The following is a 17,865-nucleotide window of genomic DNA, read 5'->3' as shown; positions in this document are numbered from 1 at the left end:
GGTGCGTCGTTTCCTTTGGGGAGCGCCGCGTGTACTTTTGGGCAAATGCGTCAATACCTTGATTGATCCATTGGAGCTGTAATGTACTGTAATGTACGAGCTGTAACCAAAATGATGTTCAGCACTGTGCGGCGATGTGCTGAACGCAAACCTTTGCGTTTTTACTGTCAAAACAGCCTTCAAGGCGAAAAAGAAGAGGAAAAAATCTTAGAAAATCATAAAGTGGATAGAAGTAGTTTCGTTTGTAGGACGTAAAAATCGTGCAAATTTGATTAAAATATTCCGCTGTATGAGATTAATGTTACGCGAAATCTTTACGCAACGGTCGTGGCTCGCATTTGATGCGGAAAAAGTGACGAAGTTCGTGGAATCTAGTGCGAAATAGTGTGATTCAAATCGGATCGAAGAAGTGAAGGAAAGTTTTCGCTGACTCCTCCACTTGTAAAAGTAGCACCAGTGCGGAGCCCCCCAGAAAAGAAGGAAGGCGACGAGAAAAAAATGGGTTTGAAAGTAGTTTCTAGCTTATTTTGAAAAGTGGCTGCTTGGCTCGAGTAATATAGTTTCCGGGTCGTGATTGGTCGGAGAGGGGGGATTTGTGTGATAAACTGTGTTTTGATAAGTCCCACAGCCGTGGTGGTGCGATTTCCTGTCCTGGATTAGTGCTCAAAGGCATTGCGTAGGAAGAAGTTTGGCAGTTTCGCAACGCGGGGTACGAGGGGCTATTATGAAATGAACCTTCGGCAATGGGGTCGCAAACCTTGGAAATACTGCGACAAGGAGTACTGGCCAGCTTGACCGGCGGGTGGTTCTATGACGTCCACCAGAATGTGTTCTGCAATGCTGTCCATCTGTACATCTGGCTGTTCCTGTTGTTTCTTCCCTTCATCATTTATATGGTAAGTGTTTTTGTTACGGCTTTCTCGTTTAATTTCCTTGCGCTACTCAGTTTCATGTCGATCGCTCTGGTCGCTGATGCACGTCATCAACACTCCCATTAGCAAGTGGCTGCCGAGACGGTGGCTCAAGCAGTCCCGGAGAAGAGGCAACTTGTCGCGCACAAATTTGCGTGAACCAGTCGAGAGATGCTGCTAGTCCCGTTATTTTAATGTCGGATTTCACTTTTTTGTTGTAATCTTCCGCGGAGGAGAGGGGGGTCGGCGAGTTCTCCGTTCTCTGAGCTGTTGTTTTGACCTCAGGGTGCAATTCTTAATAACTAGATTACTCATTTAAGTAATTTCCAAGTTTTCCTCTCATTGCAAAATTCCTAATCTAGACAATTTGATTTCATTTGGATCGATTTCATTTATAATTTACAATAAATTAATATCCACGGACATCTTATTTGGTTCAGCTGAGTCAGATTATCTTGAGGAATTATGAATGCATTGAAGCAGAAAGTTGTCTTTATTCGTTGTTAGCTCATTGTCGAGACGCGACGAGCTCACGACTGTGGTCGCGCCGACCTGTCCGCCATCTAGCGAATGTACACGTAAAGCATAGAGTAAAAGTGTGTGATTGCAGCATCGTGGCGTTGCAATAGTTGGCGGTAGCTGTTGACGAGACTTGTTTGTAAATTTCAATATTAATTGGTATTGCATTACAAGTGTTGGTTGATGGGTGCTTTCTAAGCTATTTTGCAAGTCAGCGGATTATGTTTCCTAGAAAGCAGTATGGAAATGTTTGCTCTAGTGTTAAATATTGAAAATAAAAGAAGAGATTTTTGATGATATCCAAACGATTGTTTTCGTCATGCCAAAAATGAACACCTAATTGCTTAGTTGTTCTCTAACGTCTACAGTTAAAATAATATTTTTTCATAAATCATTATTAGGGGAGGACGGGGCAAGATCGCCACCCGGGGCAAAAAGAGCACCCCTTATTATGCTATTATGCTTTTTTTCGCTTTTGACACTAAAAAATGTTATAAAAATAAAATGAATCTGAAATACACATGAATTTAAACATTTTTGCCTTTCTCGTACAACTAAGTTGTACCGAAAGGCTATCATTTCACTCCAAATTCGAACTTTTGATAGAAGTCCCGGAGACCCATAGTGTTATATACCATTCGACTCAGCTCGAAGAGCTGAACAAATGTCTGTCTGTCCGTGTGTGCGTGTGTGTGTGTGTATGTGTGTGCGTGTGTGTGTGCACAAAATGCCATAAAAGCCTTTCTCGTACAACTAAGTTGTACCGAAAGGCTATCATTTCACTCCAAATTCGCACTTTGGTTAGAAGTCCCGGAGACCCATAGTGTTATATACCATTCGACTCAGCTCGATGAGCTGAACAAATGTCTGTCTGTACGTGTGTGCGTGTGTGTGTGTGTATGTGTGTGCGTGTGTGTGTGCACAAAATGCCATAAAAACATTAGCCAAATTTTCACATAGAAACTCTTAACCGATTTTCTTGCAACAAGTTGCATCCGACAGAGACTAAAACGCTGTTGATCACTATTGAATTTCATAATAATTGCAAATTGCAAAAAATAGATAATATTAAAATAGTGATGAGACATAGTCACATAGAACAATAATGTGTTATGAAAAATGCCTTGCATCTATGAATATTCTTAAAGTTTATCCGTGACTTGCTCGCATTAAGAGTTTCATCGTACTATAAAGATGCTCGTGTTGTACGCATTTAGGCGTAAGTATGCTCTTCGTTCAGTTTCATAGTACTATGAAATTGTCCGAAAGTCAAAATTCGAACATAGGAAATTCGAGAAACTTTTGGCAGCGCCATCTGTCGTCTACTAGTGTAAATTTTCTATCATAACATTAGACGGTGTAACTGTTTTGCTTTTCTTGTACATCATCGAGGTGTAAGCGTAAAGGCTACATTTATTACCTTTTTGCGCGAGAAAGGCGCCATCACCACTAGGTGGATTAAACTGGGTTTTAATGAAAATCTTGACCAACTACACATTTTATATGACTTCAAAGAATATTTTAGGACCATTTTAAATATTCACAGTGAAATTAATTAGCTACATTTAATTTCTTTTCTTAGAGCGGAAACACGTGAATTTGGTTTCTGCGTCCTACGCGAGTGGATTCCGCTGATAGTTTTGTTCGGCTACGACACTTGCTTCGGAATTATCTTGAAGACCACAACATCTTTGATAAGCATTAAATCATATTTTGCATCTAGTATTTTGCGCTCGATAATGGCGGCCTATTGAGTGCCTTTTTGACATTCAAAAGGTAGAAAATATTTACACTTTAAAACAATGTAGGCAAAAACTAAGTGATGAACTTTATACTTTACTTAAAAATCACTCAAATAAAGAAAAAAAAATGTAGGCAAAAACATTGGCTCTCATGCGGTATCAAACAAACCAGTTTTAAAGATTTTCTGATTTGTTATTCTCCATGTATTTGTATTTTTCTCCATGTATTTTCGACAAATAATCAATTAATTTTCTTTTCTAGGAATGTGAGAGCCACTTGTGAGTTAGTGAAAGAACGTCTGGTCTGGTGTAAGCTTGAAGTTGGAATGAAAATTTATTGGAACTGCTTATACATAGTAAACAACCAAGTTGCTAGGGCTAGCTATATACATTAGTAAACTACAAAGGTTACTCAGTTATCTCAACACTCCTCCTTAGTTTACTATCCCCAAATACGTCCGGAAAATCTCATACTTCTGCTTGGAAAGAATCTTGGTGAAACCATCTGCTGGTTGTTGATGTGATGGGATGTAGTCTAGCTCAACATTTCCGTTTTCCAAACTGTCCTTGACAAAATGATACCGTATTGAAATATGCTTGGTCTTGGGGTTGAATCCTTCGTTTTCAGCAATACACATCGCGGATTGGTTATCACAGAAAATTGGAATTGACCGCTGGCTTTTTATCTCCTGTAATAACTGTTTCTACCATAGAGCTTCTTGTATCGTGCGAGAAAGCGCTACGTACTCTGCCTCGCATGATGATAACGCAACTGACGTCTGCCTTTTAACATTCCAGGAAACTGCTCCTCCCATCATTTTGAAAATATAACCTGTAGTCGACTTTCTGCTGGATGGATCTCCTCCCCAATCCGCGTCTGTATATCCAGTAAACAACTGATTACCTTCTTTATTGTATTCCAGGCTGTAATGCGAAGTTCGTATCGCATGATTCGTTTCACAGCTTCCCAGTGACGATGACCTGGATTACTATTGAACTGACTGATCTTGTTTACTGCCAACAAAATATCTGGTCGCGTGCCATGAGCCAAATAAGTTAAACATCCTACTGCCTCTTTATATGGAACATTCTTCATTTGTTGAATCTCATCCGCCGTTTTTGCAACCATGGAATCATCCAATTTACTTCCTGGATCAGCTGGAGTTGCCACAGGTCTACAGTTATCCAAATTGAATCGTTTCAACACATCCTCAATATAATGTTTTTGGTTGAGCCGTAATATTCCTTTCGTCCTATCACGAACGATTTGCAGGCCTAGACACAATTCAGCTTCCCCGAGATCCTTCATCTGAAAGCGATTGTTCAGGAATTCTTTAAGTTGCTTCTTCAGTTTCAAGTTGTTAGTAATTATCAGCAAATCATCAACGTAAATTGTAACAAAAATCATCTCTTGCTTGTGAACTTTGTAGTATAGACACGGGTCGACTTTGGAGCGAGAAAGTCCAAACTGTTGCATTGCTTCATCTAGCTGTCGGTTCCATGCCCTACTTGATTGTTTTAGGCCATACAAAGCTTTCTTCAACTTGCAAACTTTAGTAGGATCCTTCACATAACCTTCTGGTTGTTCCATGAAAATACTTTCTTCCTTCAGGTCTGTTTGAAGAAACGCTGTAACAGCATCCATTTGTTCTATTTCAAGATCGTGCTGCACTGCGAGAGCCATCAGGTAACGAATAGTTGAGTATCTCACAACCGGGGAATACACCTCTGCATAATCTATGCCAGGACGTTGTGAGCAGCCCTTCACCACAAGCCTGGCCTCATAACGAATAACGTCACCATCTGTATTTCGTTTGGTCTTGTATATCCATTTGTTGCGTATAGCCTTCCTTCCTTCTGGCAAGTTACCCGAGCAAAGTCTGAAAACATAAAGACAGCATACCCGAGCAAAGTCTGAAAACACAATGAGAGCATATAGAAAACATATTTCGATATTGATATCAAATCGAAATCATAATTTGTTTTCAAATATGAATCATCATGACTGATCACATATTTTGATCTCATTTTGCTGTTGATTTCTAAATTGTATGATCTGACATCAAACTGTGTACTTATTTTGTTATCGGAACCAATATCAAAAATAGTTTTCGATTTGCTCTCATCGATAGCAGGAATAGTTTTCGATTTGATGTCACAGTAATATTTTTCTGCTGTAGATTTTGATCTTTTAACCGTTAAAACGACCAAAAGGATATCAACCTGAGTTATCAAAATTAGGCGATTTCACAACAGCAAAATTAGTTATCGATTTGCTCTCAAGCTTTGCTCGGGTAGTCAGCTCCCACGTGTTATTGCCATTCAGTGCCTTAATTTCTTCATTCATTGCCCCAATCCAACTGTCATGATCCGATCGATTGACTGCTTCTCTATAGTTCGATGGATCACTCATAATATTTGCGGAATCGTTCTGTGGGAAATCATCAGAGCCAGCAATAGAACTAAAACAAACATAATCGCTGTACTTGCCTGGGAATCGGCGCTCCCGACCGCTGTGCTTCGACAATTGCTGATCATCAGCCAGTCTTGTTGTTTGCGGTGGGAGCGCAACATTCTGATCTGCATCAACGAGCTCATCTTCGCTAGAATCGGCATTCTGATGTAAGGAATATATTTCAACATCTTCAGTAGGAGGATTCAGATTAATGTTGCTTTGCACACTGGAAACCATTTCGTTTTGTTCAGCAATTTCAATCCACGAATTAAGCTCCATGAAATCGACTTCTTTGCTTTGCAGTTCGCTACACGCCAAGGATTTCCCTTCATTGATAAACCTTACGTCACGACTTGTTATGATAGTATCATCACAGACAAACAGACGTAACACTAGAGAAATTTCCACCGACCATGACTTCAACGACCAATTTGAATTTGATCGATTGCGCGTTTCACAACTAGAGGCGCTAGCGTCGTAATCCTTCGAGTTTGACATTTCACTCCAGCGCCTTCTGGTGACAATGTCATACGAAACCTTGTTTCGTGCAACATGCTCGCAAGATGGTGGTAGAGGAGTTGGACGATGGATTTTTCTGAAAAATGTTCAAACTGTTACGTCTGTTTGTCTGTGGTATCATCATCTAGTTTGAATATTCGGTAGCCCTTTGATTTTTCCGCATATCCGACAAAAATTCCTTCAGTAGCTTTCAGATCAAACTTCTGTCTTTTCTGTTTGGGAATATGAACCATTGCCTTGGAATTAAAAATCTTGAGATGTTGAAGCATTGGTTTTCTGCCACTCCACGCTTCTTCTGGCGTCAATGATTCCAATGACCGTGTGGGATTCCTATTTACAAGATACGCTTCGGTTGACACTGCCTCTGCCCAGAACTTTTTCGGAAGCTTCGAATCATTCAGCATGCATCTTGCTTTTTCTACGAGCGTTCGACTCAAGCGTTCAGCCACCCTATTTTGTTGTGGAGTATATGGACAAGTGGTTTGATGAATTATGCCGTCTTTTCTCATGCTTGCTTCCATCTTCTTCTTCTTCTTCTTCTTATTGGCATTACATCCCCACACTGGGACAGAGCCGCCTCGCAGCTTAGTGTTCGCTAAGCACTTCCACAGTTATTAACTGCGAGGTTTCTAAGCCAGGTTACCATTTTTGCATTCGTATATCATGAGGCTAGCACGATGATACTTTTATGCCCAGGGAAGTCGAGACAATTTCCAATCCGAAAATTGCCTAGACTGGCACCGGGAATCGAACCCAGCCACCCTCAGCATGGTCTTGCTTTGTAGCCGCGCGTCTTACCGCACGGCTAAGGAGGGCTTGCTTCCATCATTGAGTTTATATACTCTGAACCATTGTCCGACCTTAGAACTTTCAAATTTCTTCCTGTCTGCCGTTCAACCATGTTCTTGAAGCTCGAGAATACATATTTGACGCTGCTCTTTGACTTCAAGAAATACACAAAAACCTTGCGACTGGCATCGTCCACGAATGTAAGAAAGTAACGGCTTCCACCAAGCGATGGTTCTTCGATTGGCCCACAGAGATCCGTATGTACCAAATCCAACAATCCTTCAGCTCGACTTGTGCTGGAATAAAACGGATCACGAGCTTGCTTACCTGTGGCACAAGTCACACAGTCAATAACAACGGTTTAACGCAGTTGAGTCTATATAGACCATCTACCTCGGTCCCGGAAGCAATCACCTCTCCATATTCATCAAAAACTTTACAAGAATCGGCAGTGAATGTTACCGTTGATCCCTTTCGACAAATCTTACTGACCGATAGTAGGTTTGTTGCCAAATCCGGAACATGTAGAACCTCCTTCACTTCGATGGGTCCTTCTTGTAGCTCAAGGTTCACAATTCCTTTTGCTGAAGTCATCATACATTGTGTAAATTCTTAAATTGTCACAATGCCGGGAGGTCAATATCAAAACGCGAACCCGGGGAATCGGACCGAGAACTCGGGAAAGCGAGTCAAGAAAATACAACTCGTTTCATTGGCCTTCAAACAAGAACTGACTTTTTATTTCCTCTTCCGTTCTACATCTCTTTTTTAAAAGGGTTACAAATATAGGGTAGGCAAATTCTCTTTTTCTGTGACGTAGCTCCTTACATTTTCTCCCCCTCATTTTGTCCAGGGGCAACTAACTAATCTAAACCCTCAATAACTGCTAGCTTAGTTACTGGTCGACGCAGTGTTGAATTCTGAGTACGAACATCAGCATAGCGAACAAGTTCATCCTCTCCAGTGTACACCTTTACAACACGTCCTAATGGCCATTCTCCTCGAGAAACCTTCGGTTCAGTTATCTTCACCAAGTCTCCAACTTTCACGTTGTCGACTGCTGCTTTCCACTTAGTTCGAGACTGCAGCGTTGACAAATATTCCCGGACCCAGCGACTCCAAAAACGATCAACCAGCAGTTGCGCGTACCGCCATTGCTTCCTCAAAATTTCGTCACTATCGTAAAACACACCTGGAGCACCATTTGTTGATTGATGAATTCCCAATAGTAGGTCATTTGGTGTAATACTTCGGAAGTCCTCAGGATCAGTCGAAACATAAGTCAATGGACGGTTGTTGATTAAATGCTCCACTTCCACCAACAAAGTATACAGCGTCTCCTCCTTGGGAAATTTTTCTTTGAGCACTGCATTTAATGCTGTTTTTACACTTCTTACAACACGCTCCCACGCTCCTCCATAGTGTGGACTCGCTGGAGGGATAAACTTCCAGTCAATAGAGTGAGCCGATAAGCAATTTGCAATATTTTCTGAATCCAAATCTGCCAAGCTTTGCTTCAACTCAACAGCCGCTCCGCGTAGGTTGGTACCGTTGTCGCTGATAATCATCCTTGGTTTTGGTCGCCGTGAAATGAACCTCCTTACAGCCATGATTGCAGCGTCAGTAGTAAGACTTCCTGCAACTTCGATGTGTACAGCACGAGAGTTTAGGCACGTGAAAATGACTCCGTATCGTTTTTCGTGATGCCGGTTTACCGTGACCGTGATGGGACCGAAATAGTCCATGCCTGTGAACGCGAAAACTGGTAGACCCGCTTCTAGACGATATTCAGGAAGGTTTCCCATTTTCTGTTCCTTTGGTAGTGCCCTATTGACTCGGCACACTTGACATTTGCGAAAGACATCCTTTACAGTAGCTCTCATTTTGGAAAAGTAGTATTTTTCCTTGATTTGATTTAGCACTAGCTCCATACCATAATGATTAGCTCGTTTATGGTAGTCTTCTACCAACAGTCTGACGAACCGATGATGACGATCAAGAATGATGGGATGTTTAGCATTTTCATCCAAGCACTTAGCGTTCTGCAATCTGCCGCCGACTCTCATAACATTATCCGAAACGAGTGGATCCAGTTTCATCAGGTGTTTATGTTGCACCGGTTTGTTTGACAGAAGAAGTTTCAATTCGTCGCCGAAAGCATCTTGCTGAACTGAACGGATCCATAATGTTCTAGCACGCTCGATTTCGTCCGTAGTTAAAGCCCCAGCAAGACGTTCGTGCCTTTTCGAAGAGTTCCAAAAGAAACGCAATATCCACGCAGTAGATCGGAGGAGTCGATTCATGTTCGAAAATCGTTCAGGCTCGGGCAGCGCTTTAGAAAATGTGTATTTACTGTCTTCGATTATCGTAGATACGAATCCAGTAGTTGACGTGATATTGTAGCACTTTAGTTCCGGTGGCCAGTCATCATTGCTTTGCAAAAGAAAAGTAGGCCCCGCCACCCAAGCTCGCAGCTTGTCAGTCGTTATCGGATTATCACGCGTTGCAAAATCTGACGGATTTGACGAAGATGGAATATATTTCCAATCTGTCACATTTGTCTTAGAAATAATTTCATTCACTCGAGTAGCCACAAAAGGGACCAATCGTTTTTTAGAATTCAACCAGCATAATACCGTCGTAGAGTCCGTCCAAAAATATAAAGATGCATCACTCAAACGATACTCTTTAACAACAGTCTCGCAAAGTCTTGCACCGAGTACAGCCGCCGTCAACTCTAACTTGGGGGTGGTTGAAGTGTTAGCTTTGAGCGGTGTGACGCGTGCTTTGGACGCCAAAAACGAAGAGCAATACTGGTCATGATACTTCACTCTTAGGTACACCACAGCAGCGTATGCCAAATGACTAGAATCACAAAAGGTGTGAATCTCGAGTGCAACCATTTTTTCAGCGTGCATTAGTAAGCAACGTGGAATTTTAACAGTTTTCACTTTTTGCAGGTCATTCAGCCACTCATGCCATTTTGCGATAAGATCACATCTCAATTCATCGTCCCATGAGACCTTTTCTTCCCATATGTGTCGCATCAAGATACGGATTTTAATACTTACTGGATTGATGAATCCCAAAGGATCATAAAGAGACATAGCCACCTTCAAAATATCCCTCTTGGTTGGATTTTCCATTCTAGTCATGGCGATATTGTGAAACTCAGGAACAAATTCAAATTCATCCGTCACCGCATTCCAGCGTACACCTAGGACGCGATGCACCGCTGCTTCTTCAATGTTCATTGATGACACCGATATTACACGTTCCTCCGGTAAAGCGTCAAGCAACTCTTGACTGTTGCTGATGAACCCACGAAGATGAAAACCTCCTGCTTGCTGAATACGGATGACTTCGTTGCATATGTGGCTTGCATCTTGTACGTTGACGAACGATTGATAATAATCATCAACATAATGTTGTTCTATTATATCAGATGCTGCTTCAGGACACTCATGTTTGTGCAGTTCAGCGTTGTGGTTTTTTACGAAGTGTGCCAAAAATGGCGAACAATTTGCTCCGAAAATCATAGCGTTCATACGATAAACTTGAGGTCGTTCAGATGGATCGTTGCGATGTAGAAAGCACTGCGACCAACTATCCTGCTCTCGTACAAAAACTTGGTGGAACATTTCGGACACATCGGCTCCAACAGCCACTGGGTATTTCCGAAACCTACCAAGTATACCGAAAATCATTATTCCACTCGGAGGTCCAGGAAGAAGATAATCGTTCAAACATTTTCCGTTGCTTTTGGCGGCTGAATTGAAAACCATCCGTATTTTTCCCGGTTTGTGGACATTTAAAACAGGGAAATGTGGCAAAAACCATAGTTTGCGATTGTTCCAGTCTACTTGATGCCAAGGAATTTGTGTGACGTAACCTTTTTCTTGATACGATCTAATGATTTCGTTGTACTGCTCCGTTAGATTTTGTCGCTGTAGCCGCTTTTCGACGCATTCCAGATTACGCAATGCAGTACCAAGACTGCGCTCCATCACCGTGTCATCATAAACATACGGTAGTCCGATTTCGTATCGTTCTCCAACTTTTTTAATACTGTTTTTTGCAATGTCTATAGCACGGTTATCATCAACACTCTTCTGATTGTTTACATTATCCATACACACTCCGAAATTGTCCAAAGCCATATTACTCCGTACCAGTTCGGTCAGTTCGGCTAATTGTTCTTCAACACAAACATTCACAGCTTCTTCTTCCGTTCCACAGAGTTTGAATCCCAAACCTACTACAGGACCGTGTACCACCCAGCCAAGGCGAGTTTTGCTGATTATCGGTGAATTTCCATCTGGTGCGTAGTGTTCCCGTGGCACAATTAGCCTCCCGTTGTTTTGTCCAATTAAAATAGTTGGCTGACTACCGGTGATTGTTCGTCGGTCAATAGATGAGAGATACGGATATTTCTGTAGCAGTCTATCAGCATCCCACTGTTGGTATGGAATACAGAGATTCTCCAACGTTTGTACGTAATCTAGTTCATACTCAGGCCAACCCGGAATGTCAGCACTGATTTTTAGCTGAACAATTTCAGAATTTTCTTCTTCTCTCCGTATGTTACCAGTCCAAGTGAATGATACTGGACTTTTTCGACCGGTTACTCCGATGGCAGCTGCTACGTCAGCTTCTATCAAAGTCAAACTGCTACCGTCGTCGATGAAGGCAGTAGTTGATAACACGCCATTCGGGCCCCGCACTTGAACGGGAACGTACTTCAAAATAGCAGACCGGGTACGATCTTCAACGACTACTCCTAAGGGGTTGGAAGACTCCATACGGTGCAATAGTTTGTGATGACGTCTCGAACAATCGCTCAATCCACAAACCGCAGTATTGGTACACTTTGCGTTATGCTTCGTCAGGCATAGGAAACATAGACTGTACTTCCGTGCTGCGTCCCAGCGTCGATTTAAGTCCATTTTCACGAAAATAGGACACTTTTCAATCTGATGCTCACCAGTTTTACACACCAGGCAGGTCCTCATGTTGTTCTGTACTGGTGTTGGTCTGATGTTCTCCTGCGCCGAAACTTGTTGCCCGATGTGAGCATTCTTTACAACCGCTACCTGTCTACGGACCCACGCCGAGAAGCCATCCAAGTTGTGAACAGGTACATGATAATCCTGCTGGAATGAACCCCACTGCATACGCAAATAATCCGGCAGTTTTTGGAGCAATTTCCCGAGAACTGCTTCCACATCATGATTCTTGGCTTGAAATGATCCGATGATAACTGCAACATTCTCCACTAGATTACTGAACTCAAGGAAGCCTCTCGAGTCATGTACAAACTTGAAATTCGATACCTTGTCTAGCACTTTCTGGAGTATAACTTTGCTGTCTCCATAATTTCTCTCCAAGACGTCCAAAGTACGGAGAACGTCATTGGTGAGAAGCAACATTTCGACGCTTTCCTTAGCTGGTCCATCCAAACACTTACGTAATCGCATCATATTTTCGGCATCACTGAATTCTCCGTCTTCGGTCGACCGCCGGAACACTGTTATAAAGCTTGGCCATTCCTCCGGATTTCCTGAGAAACGAGGCAAATCAAATCCTAATAATTGGCGAGTTAACAACTTCTCAAGTCGATTTGAAGCAGGATTGTTTACGGGAGGATGCAATAGACGTTCATTTCGCATACGAAACACTTTTACTGTCTTGAACTCATTTTTCAACGTATTCTTCACACTGTACAAGGAGCTCGCTTCGGATTGCAGGTCCTGATCATCTAACCTTGCTTGGAGAATTTTGTTCTCAATTTCTTTTAATTTGAGGTTATGCTCCGCTTCCATCTTGGCTCTTTCTAGCTCCAGTATTTTCTTCGTTAGTTCCAGTTCCTTTTCTGCCTCTTCAACGGCCGAACTAAACGTCGATCGAACACTATGCATAGAAACCGATCCCGACGCACTGATAGCACCTTTAGCTTCCAGCTCTGAAGCCTGCCGATTTCTTTCCATTTTCTTTATAGGTTCGTCGTTCATGGTGGAGCCCAGGTTCGCCACTAGGTCATACAAATCCTTTTTCTCGTAACTGTCGTCGTGTCACCGTTCAACAACTCGGCGATAATAACTACATCTTCCTGAGGTAACTTCTGCAACCGAAGGCGGAATTCCTCAAGTTCTTCCTTAGTTTGGAAACCACGAAAATTTATCACATTGGCACGATATCTGTTCAAATGACCTTCAACACCGTACAATAACACGTTTAACTTCTGAACAACTTGCTTTGTTGCAAATTTGAAGCGAATACTGTGCACGTAAGCACCGAGAGTTTTTGTCGTCACACTCTCCGCCATTTTGTCAATTCGGAATGTCTAATTTTCAAACTGTTTTTTCCGGTTTTTCCACGCACTGTTTTTTTTTTCTTTCGTTTCGACCACTAATGTAAATTCTTAAATTGTCACAATGCCGGGAGGTCAATATCAAAACGCGAACCCGGGGAATCGGACCGAGAACTCGGGAAAGCGAGTCAAGAAAAATACAACTCGTTTCATTGGCCTTCAAACAAGAACTGACTTTTTATTTCCTCTTCCGTTCTACATCTCTTTTTTAAAAGGGTTACAAATATAGGGTAGGCAAATTCTCTTTTTCTGTGACGTAGCTCCTTACACATTGATTGTTTGCAGTATCGACTGGATGAGAAAATACTTCTTGCTTCGTGAAATTATTTTCGGATCTTGTCATGTGTGAACTAGCAGCTGAATCGAAGTACCAATCTTCTGCGCTTCCTTTTTTAACAGCCAATATCGCACACAAAGCATTATTCTTCGGTTTTGAATAAACATTTTGCTTTTGTTTCTGATTACAGTCGGCCGCGAAATGTCCAAGTTTATTGCAAATGAAACACGTTTTGTCCTTCTTCTTATTCGTGCCCTTGAAATGTTTGGACTTGAATTTCGTATATAATGCGCCTTCACACCCCGAACTCGAAATTGGCCATTTAACATCTTGCAGAATCTTCGTTTTTACCACATCAGCAGTCAATTGTAAACCAGACGCTTGCAATCCCATTACCATGGGATGATAGTATTCTGGAAGCCCCTTCATCAGTAATGACGCCAGCCACTGGTCAGATCGTCTTCAGATCCGGCCGCATTACCGCTAACAGTCGCATTCGTCCTACTACTGCCTGAATTGCTTCCGCCTGAACTCTGTTGGTCACAATCCCTCGGAATCATGGCTTCTTTAAAAATGCATATATTTGTGTTGAGAATAACAGGGACAAGCTTTACTTCAAGTCACGACCACGTCCTGGGCCCATAACCACTTGCTAGTGAAAGAACGTCTGGTCTGGTGTAAGCTTGAAGTTGGAATGAAAATTTATTGGAACTGCTTAAACAACCAAGTTGCTAGGGCTAGCTATGTATATACATTAGTAAACTACAAAGGTTACTCAGTTATCTCAACAGAGCCACAAGAAATCGAAGAATCTACAATAATATGATCAGTGATTTTAGGAAAGGAATCCTTGATAAGGCGATACCCTGGTAGTATGATTGGATTCACTAACCTCGACTCATTTGATTTTTTTTAAAATCAACTTCCTTTGTACTAGCCAGTTTTTTCTCCGGCTATACTGCAAGTAGTGGCTGTTTTGGGATTGCGCTTACTGCTCTGCGTGCCCAACGTGCTAATCGACGACTCTTGTATTTGCCATCCCGACTCCACCAGCACTTCTTTTGCCTTATCTAGAGGACCACTCATACTGTTTGAGATTTACATACCTTTAGGCTTCTTAGAATTGCGGGCCGGAGTGGATTTTTTTTTAACGATGGTAATGGAAATCTGCAACCAGACACCTGGGGAGGCGAACCCAGGTAGTGTGGGGATGGGATCACCACTCCCGACCCACTAAAACCAACTCCTTCCTCTCCAGTCATTCCCCCGGCCCGCAATTAAGCAATACTTCGGGGGATGACTATTGGGCATTGCGCCCCCTCCATGACGTATACAAGTGCACGTATGCGCCTCAACTCTTCGACACTCCCCATGCAACACATTTGCACAAGACACACTGGCACCACATGTGCCCCAACACTCACCTGCCAATGCCGCTTGAATGACTGCAAGAGGACCAATAGGTACCCTGCAGTGGGTACCCCATGCCGCCATCTCACAACATAGACAGTCCTCACTCAGTATGGTGTTACCCCGGCCTGCAACAGGGTGGCACCACTTGTCTACCAAGCCGGAGGCGACCCTAGGTTGGTGGCTCCTATGCCGCTCCTACCTCAGCTACGAGGCAGACCCTTTCATGTCTCCTATTTCTGAGGTGCCGCAGAAGCAACGCCCAGACACTCCTGCCAGTCATAGCGAGATTTTCGTGTCCCCTACTTCTGAGGTGCCGCAAAGGTATCTGCTCCCCGACACTCCTGCCAGGCCTAACGAGACTTCACTCAATCCGTCCCTGGCAGCCGGATCACACTACTGCCTAAGCAGCCACTCTGACCATACGTACCATGCGAGTCTGACTTGTGTGCTCGCTCATACATTCAGTCCCAATCGCTTGCATCACTTGTGCACCACTCTCCTGACATTCAGTCACTCACTCAGTGGGGGTTATAATACCCCCATCTCCCATTTTTATCCCATCTGTGCACCTCCTGTGCATCGTTTCGGCGTGGAACACCCGGCACTTCACGCGTGCCTAACACTCACCTACCCGGGCTTTGATACTGCCAATCCCCGTTAGGTACTTTGCAGGCAGCACCCACCTATTGATATTTTGAAGCCCAGATAGTCCTCAGTCAGTGTGGTGGTCTCCCCATCCTGCAACGGGGTGGCACCACTTACCTTACATGTCTCCAATTTCTGAGATGCCGCAGAAGCATCAACCCCCCGACACTCCTGCCAGTCGCAGCGAGACTTTCGTGTCCCCTACTTCTGAGGTGCCGCAGAGGTATCTGCCCCCCGACACTCCTGCCAGGCCTCACCAGACTTCAGTCATTCTAACACTACCGACCATGCGTACCATGCGAGTCGTACTTGTGTGCTCACCCATACACTCGGTCCCTCACTCTGTGGGGGTATTACGAGTAATACCCCCAACTCCCAATCGCTTGCACCACATGTGCACCACTTGGGGGTGTGTGGGTACCACCCACTGCCACCCGCTTGCCGCCGAAGCAGCTCTCACTCTGTGGGACCTCCACAGGCTCCGTTACCGACCTGGCTAATTGTTTCACCCCCCAGGTCATTCATCCCTTCGGCACGGGTCGCCTGACACCTTGGGATTCGGGGTTAGGGGCTTGTATGCTTTAAGCGGTACACGGTCGCTTGATAGGGTTTGCTTGCGGATATGTGGTTTTTGGGAGGGAATTAACAGAGCCCCCTGTTAACCCCACCACCTCCTAGGCAGAACCCCCTGACTCGCAGACAGCTGGGGAGGGGTCGTCAAGCCCTTGGACATGGTCCCTGCTGCCCCCGGGCCGGAGGGGATTGACTAGTGCAAAGTGAGTTGGTTTTAGTTAGCAGTGAATTCAGCTTTACACTATCTGGGTATCGCTTCACCTAGGTTGCAGATTTCCTCTCCTCTTATGACATTCATTATATTCATTGTTGATTCGTCGATATATTGTGTGTCACATTCCAGGGTTTTAATTATCTATTTGATGCATCATTACTATTAATGCTTTCTGTATTCTTTTTAACGGACTAATTAGATGAATTCTGGGTTCGACTAAAGAGTCTGTGAATGATGATGATGATGATACTACCATCTATTGTAGCAAGGCACCTGCCGATAGCACTGGCCATATCTAACAAACGATTTGATCATGTTTATATTATTGTTTGCCTTTCATCAAACTCTTGTATGAAGGGCAGACACTTTTGCGAAATTCACGGGATGAATAGAGAATGAATCTCCTTCCAAAAGGAAGTTCGTACAAATAATAATAAAAACACGCCCTCGTTTCCCAGATTGACCCAATAGATGGGGAGAAGAACCCGCTCTTTATCCACGAAATGTTAACAATAGGAAGTTGGCTAAAGAGTCTGTGAATGCTGCCCAAAATTATTCTCTAACATTTTCGAAAACTGGATAATGTGAGAACTTATGTCTAAGAAGTTGTATTTGTAGCAGTTTTGAATTATAAGTACCGTCGTCGGGGGTGACAGTGGGTCGGATGGGCGTGGGAGTGGGTCACTGTTGCAACTACTTGGAATTCTTGTGGAATGGATTTGATGCATTTGAGGGCAGGAGGACTAAAATATAAGAGACCTTTTTGAACGATTTTTCCCTACGGCCTCCAGAATGCCGGTGAGAGCGATGACCCATTCTCACCCCACAGACCCATTGTCATCCCCGATGGCGGTACTTGTTTTCGGAAGGCACGGAAAATTTTCGCGAAACATTCCATGCAGTTTTGCTATGTTTTGGCCCATGCGGTCGTTAAGAAAACAAAATAATTAATGCGCGTTCAATCGTATTTTCATGAGGTGCGTAGAATGTTCGCGAAGTCCGAATCATTCTGTGTATCTTCATATAGTCGGTCGGAAAACAAAGTAATAGGTGCGCGTTTGATAGTGTTCCAGCTCAGTTTCGAATTACACGATACACCCGGCATATCGTGTACTAAAGCGAACCCTGCTACACTCCCAACCCCATATATCCATCATTTTAATGATTTCTAGTGAAAGAAGTACGCATCCGATCATGTTTCTTGTTTTCTCGGTCTCAAACACGCAGAACGATCGCACGATATTCGAAATATTTTGCTCTGCGTAGTGCAAGTTAGTAAAATAATTAGCGATTAAAACAGTAGTGCGCGTCCAATCGGGTTTCTTCTAACACGCTCGTGCGATCACCGAAATATTTTGTTATGCGTTGTGCGGTCGGTAACTCAATTAACTAATGCGCGTTCGAATGGGTTTTTGTTAAATTGCGATCAAACTACACG

General features: G+C 43.2%; 1 protein-coding gene across 1 annotated transcript in view; it reads left to right on the top strand.

Moving 5' to 3' along the window:
• The first annotated feature begins 193 nt into the window (after window positions 1-193).
• LOC134220174 (pecanex-like protein 1) overlaps window positions 194-17,865 on the top strand; it is a 54,278-nt gene continuing 36,606 nt past the window's right edge. Inside the window, exon 1 of the mRNA XM_062699160.1 lies at window positions 194-896. Coding sequence (XP_062555144.1) covers window positions 744-896 — 153 coding nt within the window. The 5' untranslated portion in view covers window positions 194-743. The remainder of the gene's footprint in view (window positions 897-17,865) is intronic.

The sequence above is a fragment of the Armigeres subalbatus genome, chromosome 3 (assembly GCF_024139115.2).
Source record: "Armigeres subalbatus isolate Guangzhou_Male chromosome 3, GZ_Asu_2, whole genome shotgun sequence".
In the NCBI taxonomy this organism is placed as follows: Eukaryota; Metazoa; Arthropoda; class Insecta; order Diptera; family Culicidae; genus Armigeres; species Armigeres subalbatus.
The sequence above is the reverse complement of the archived record's forward strand: the minus strand, read 5'-3'. Positions and strand labels throughout refer to the sequence as shown.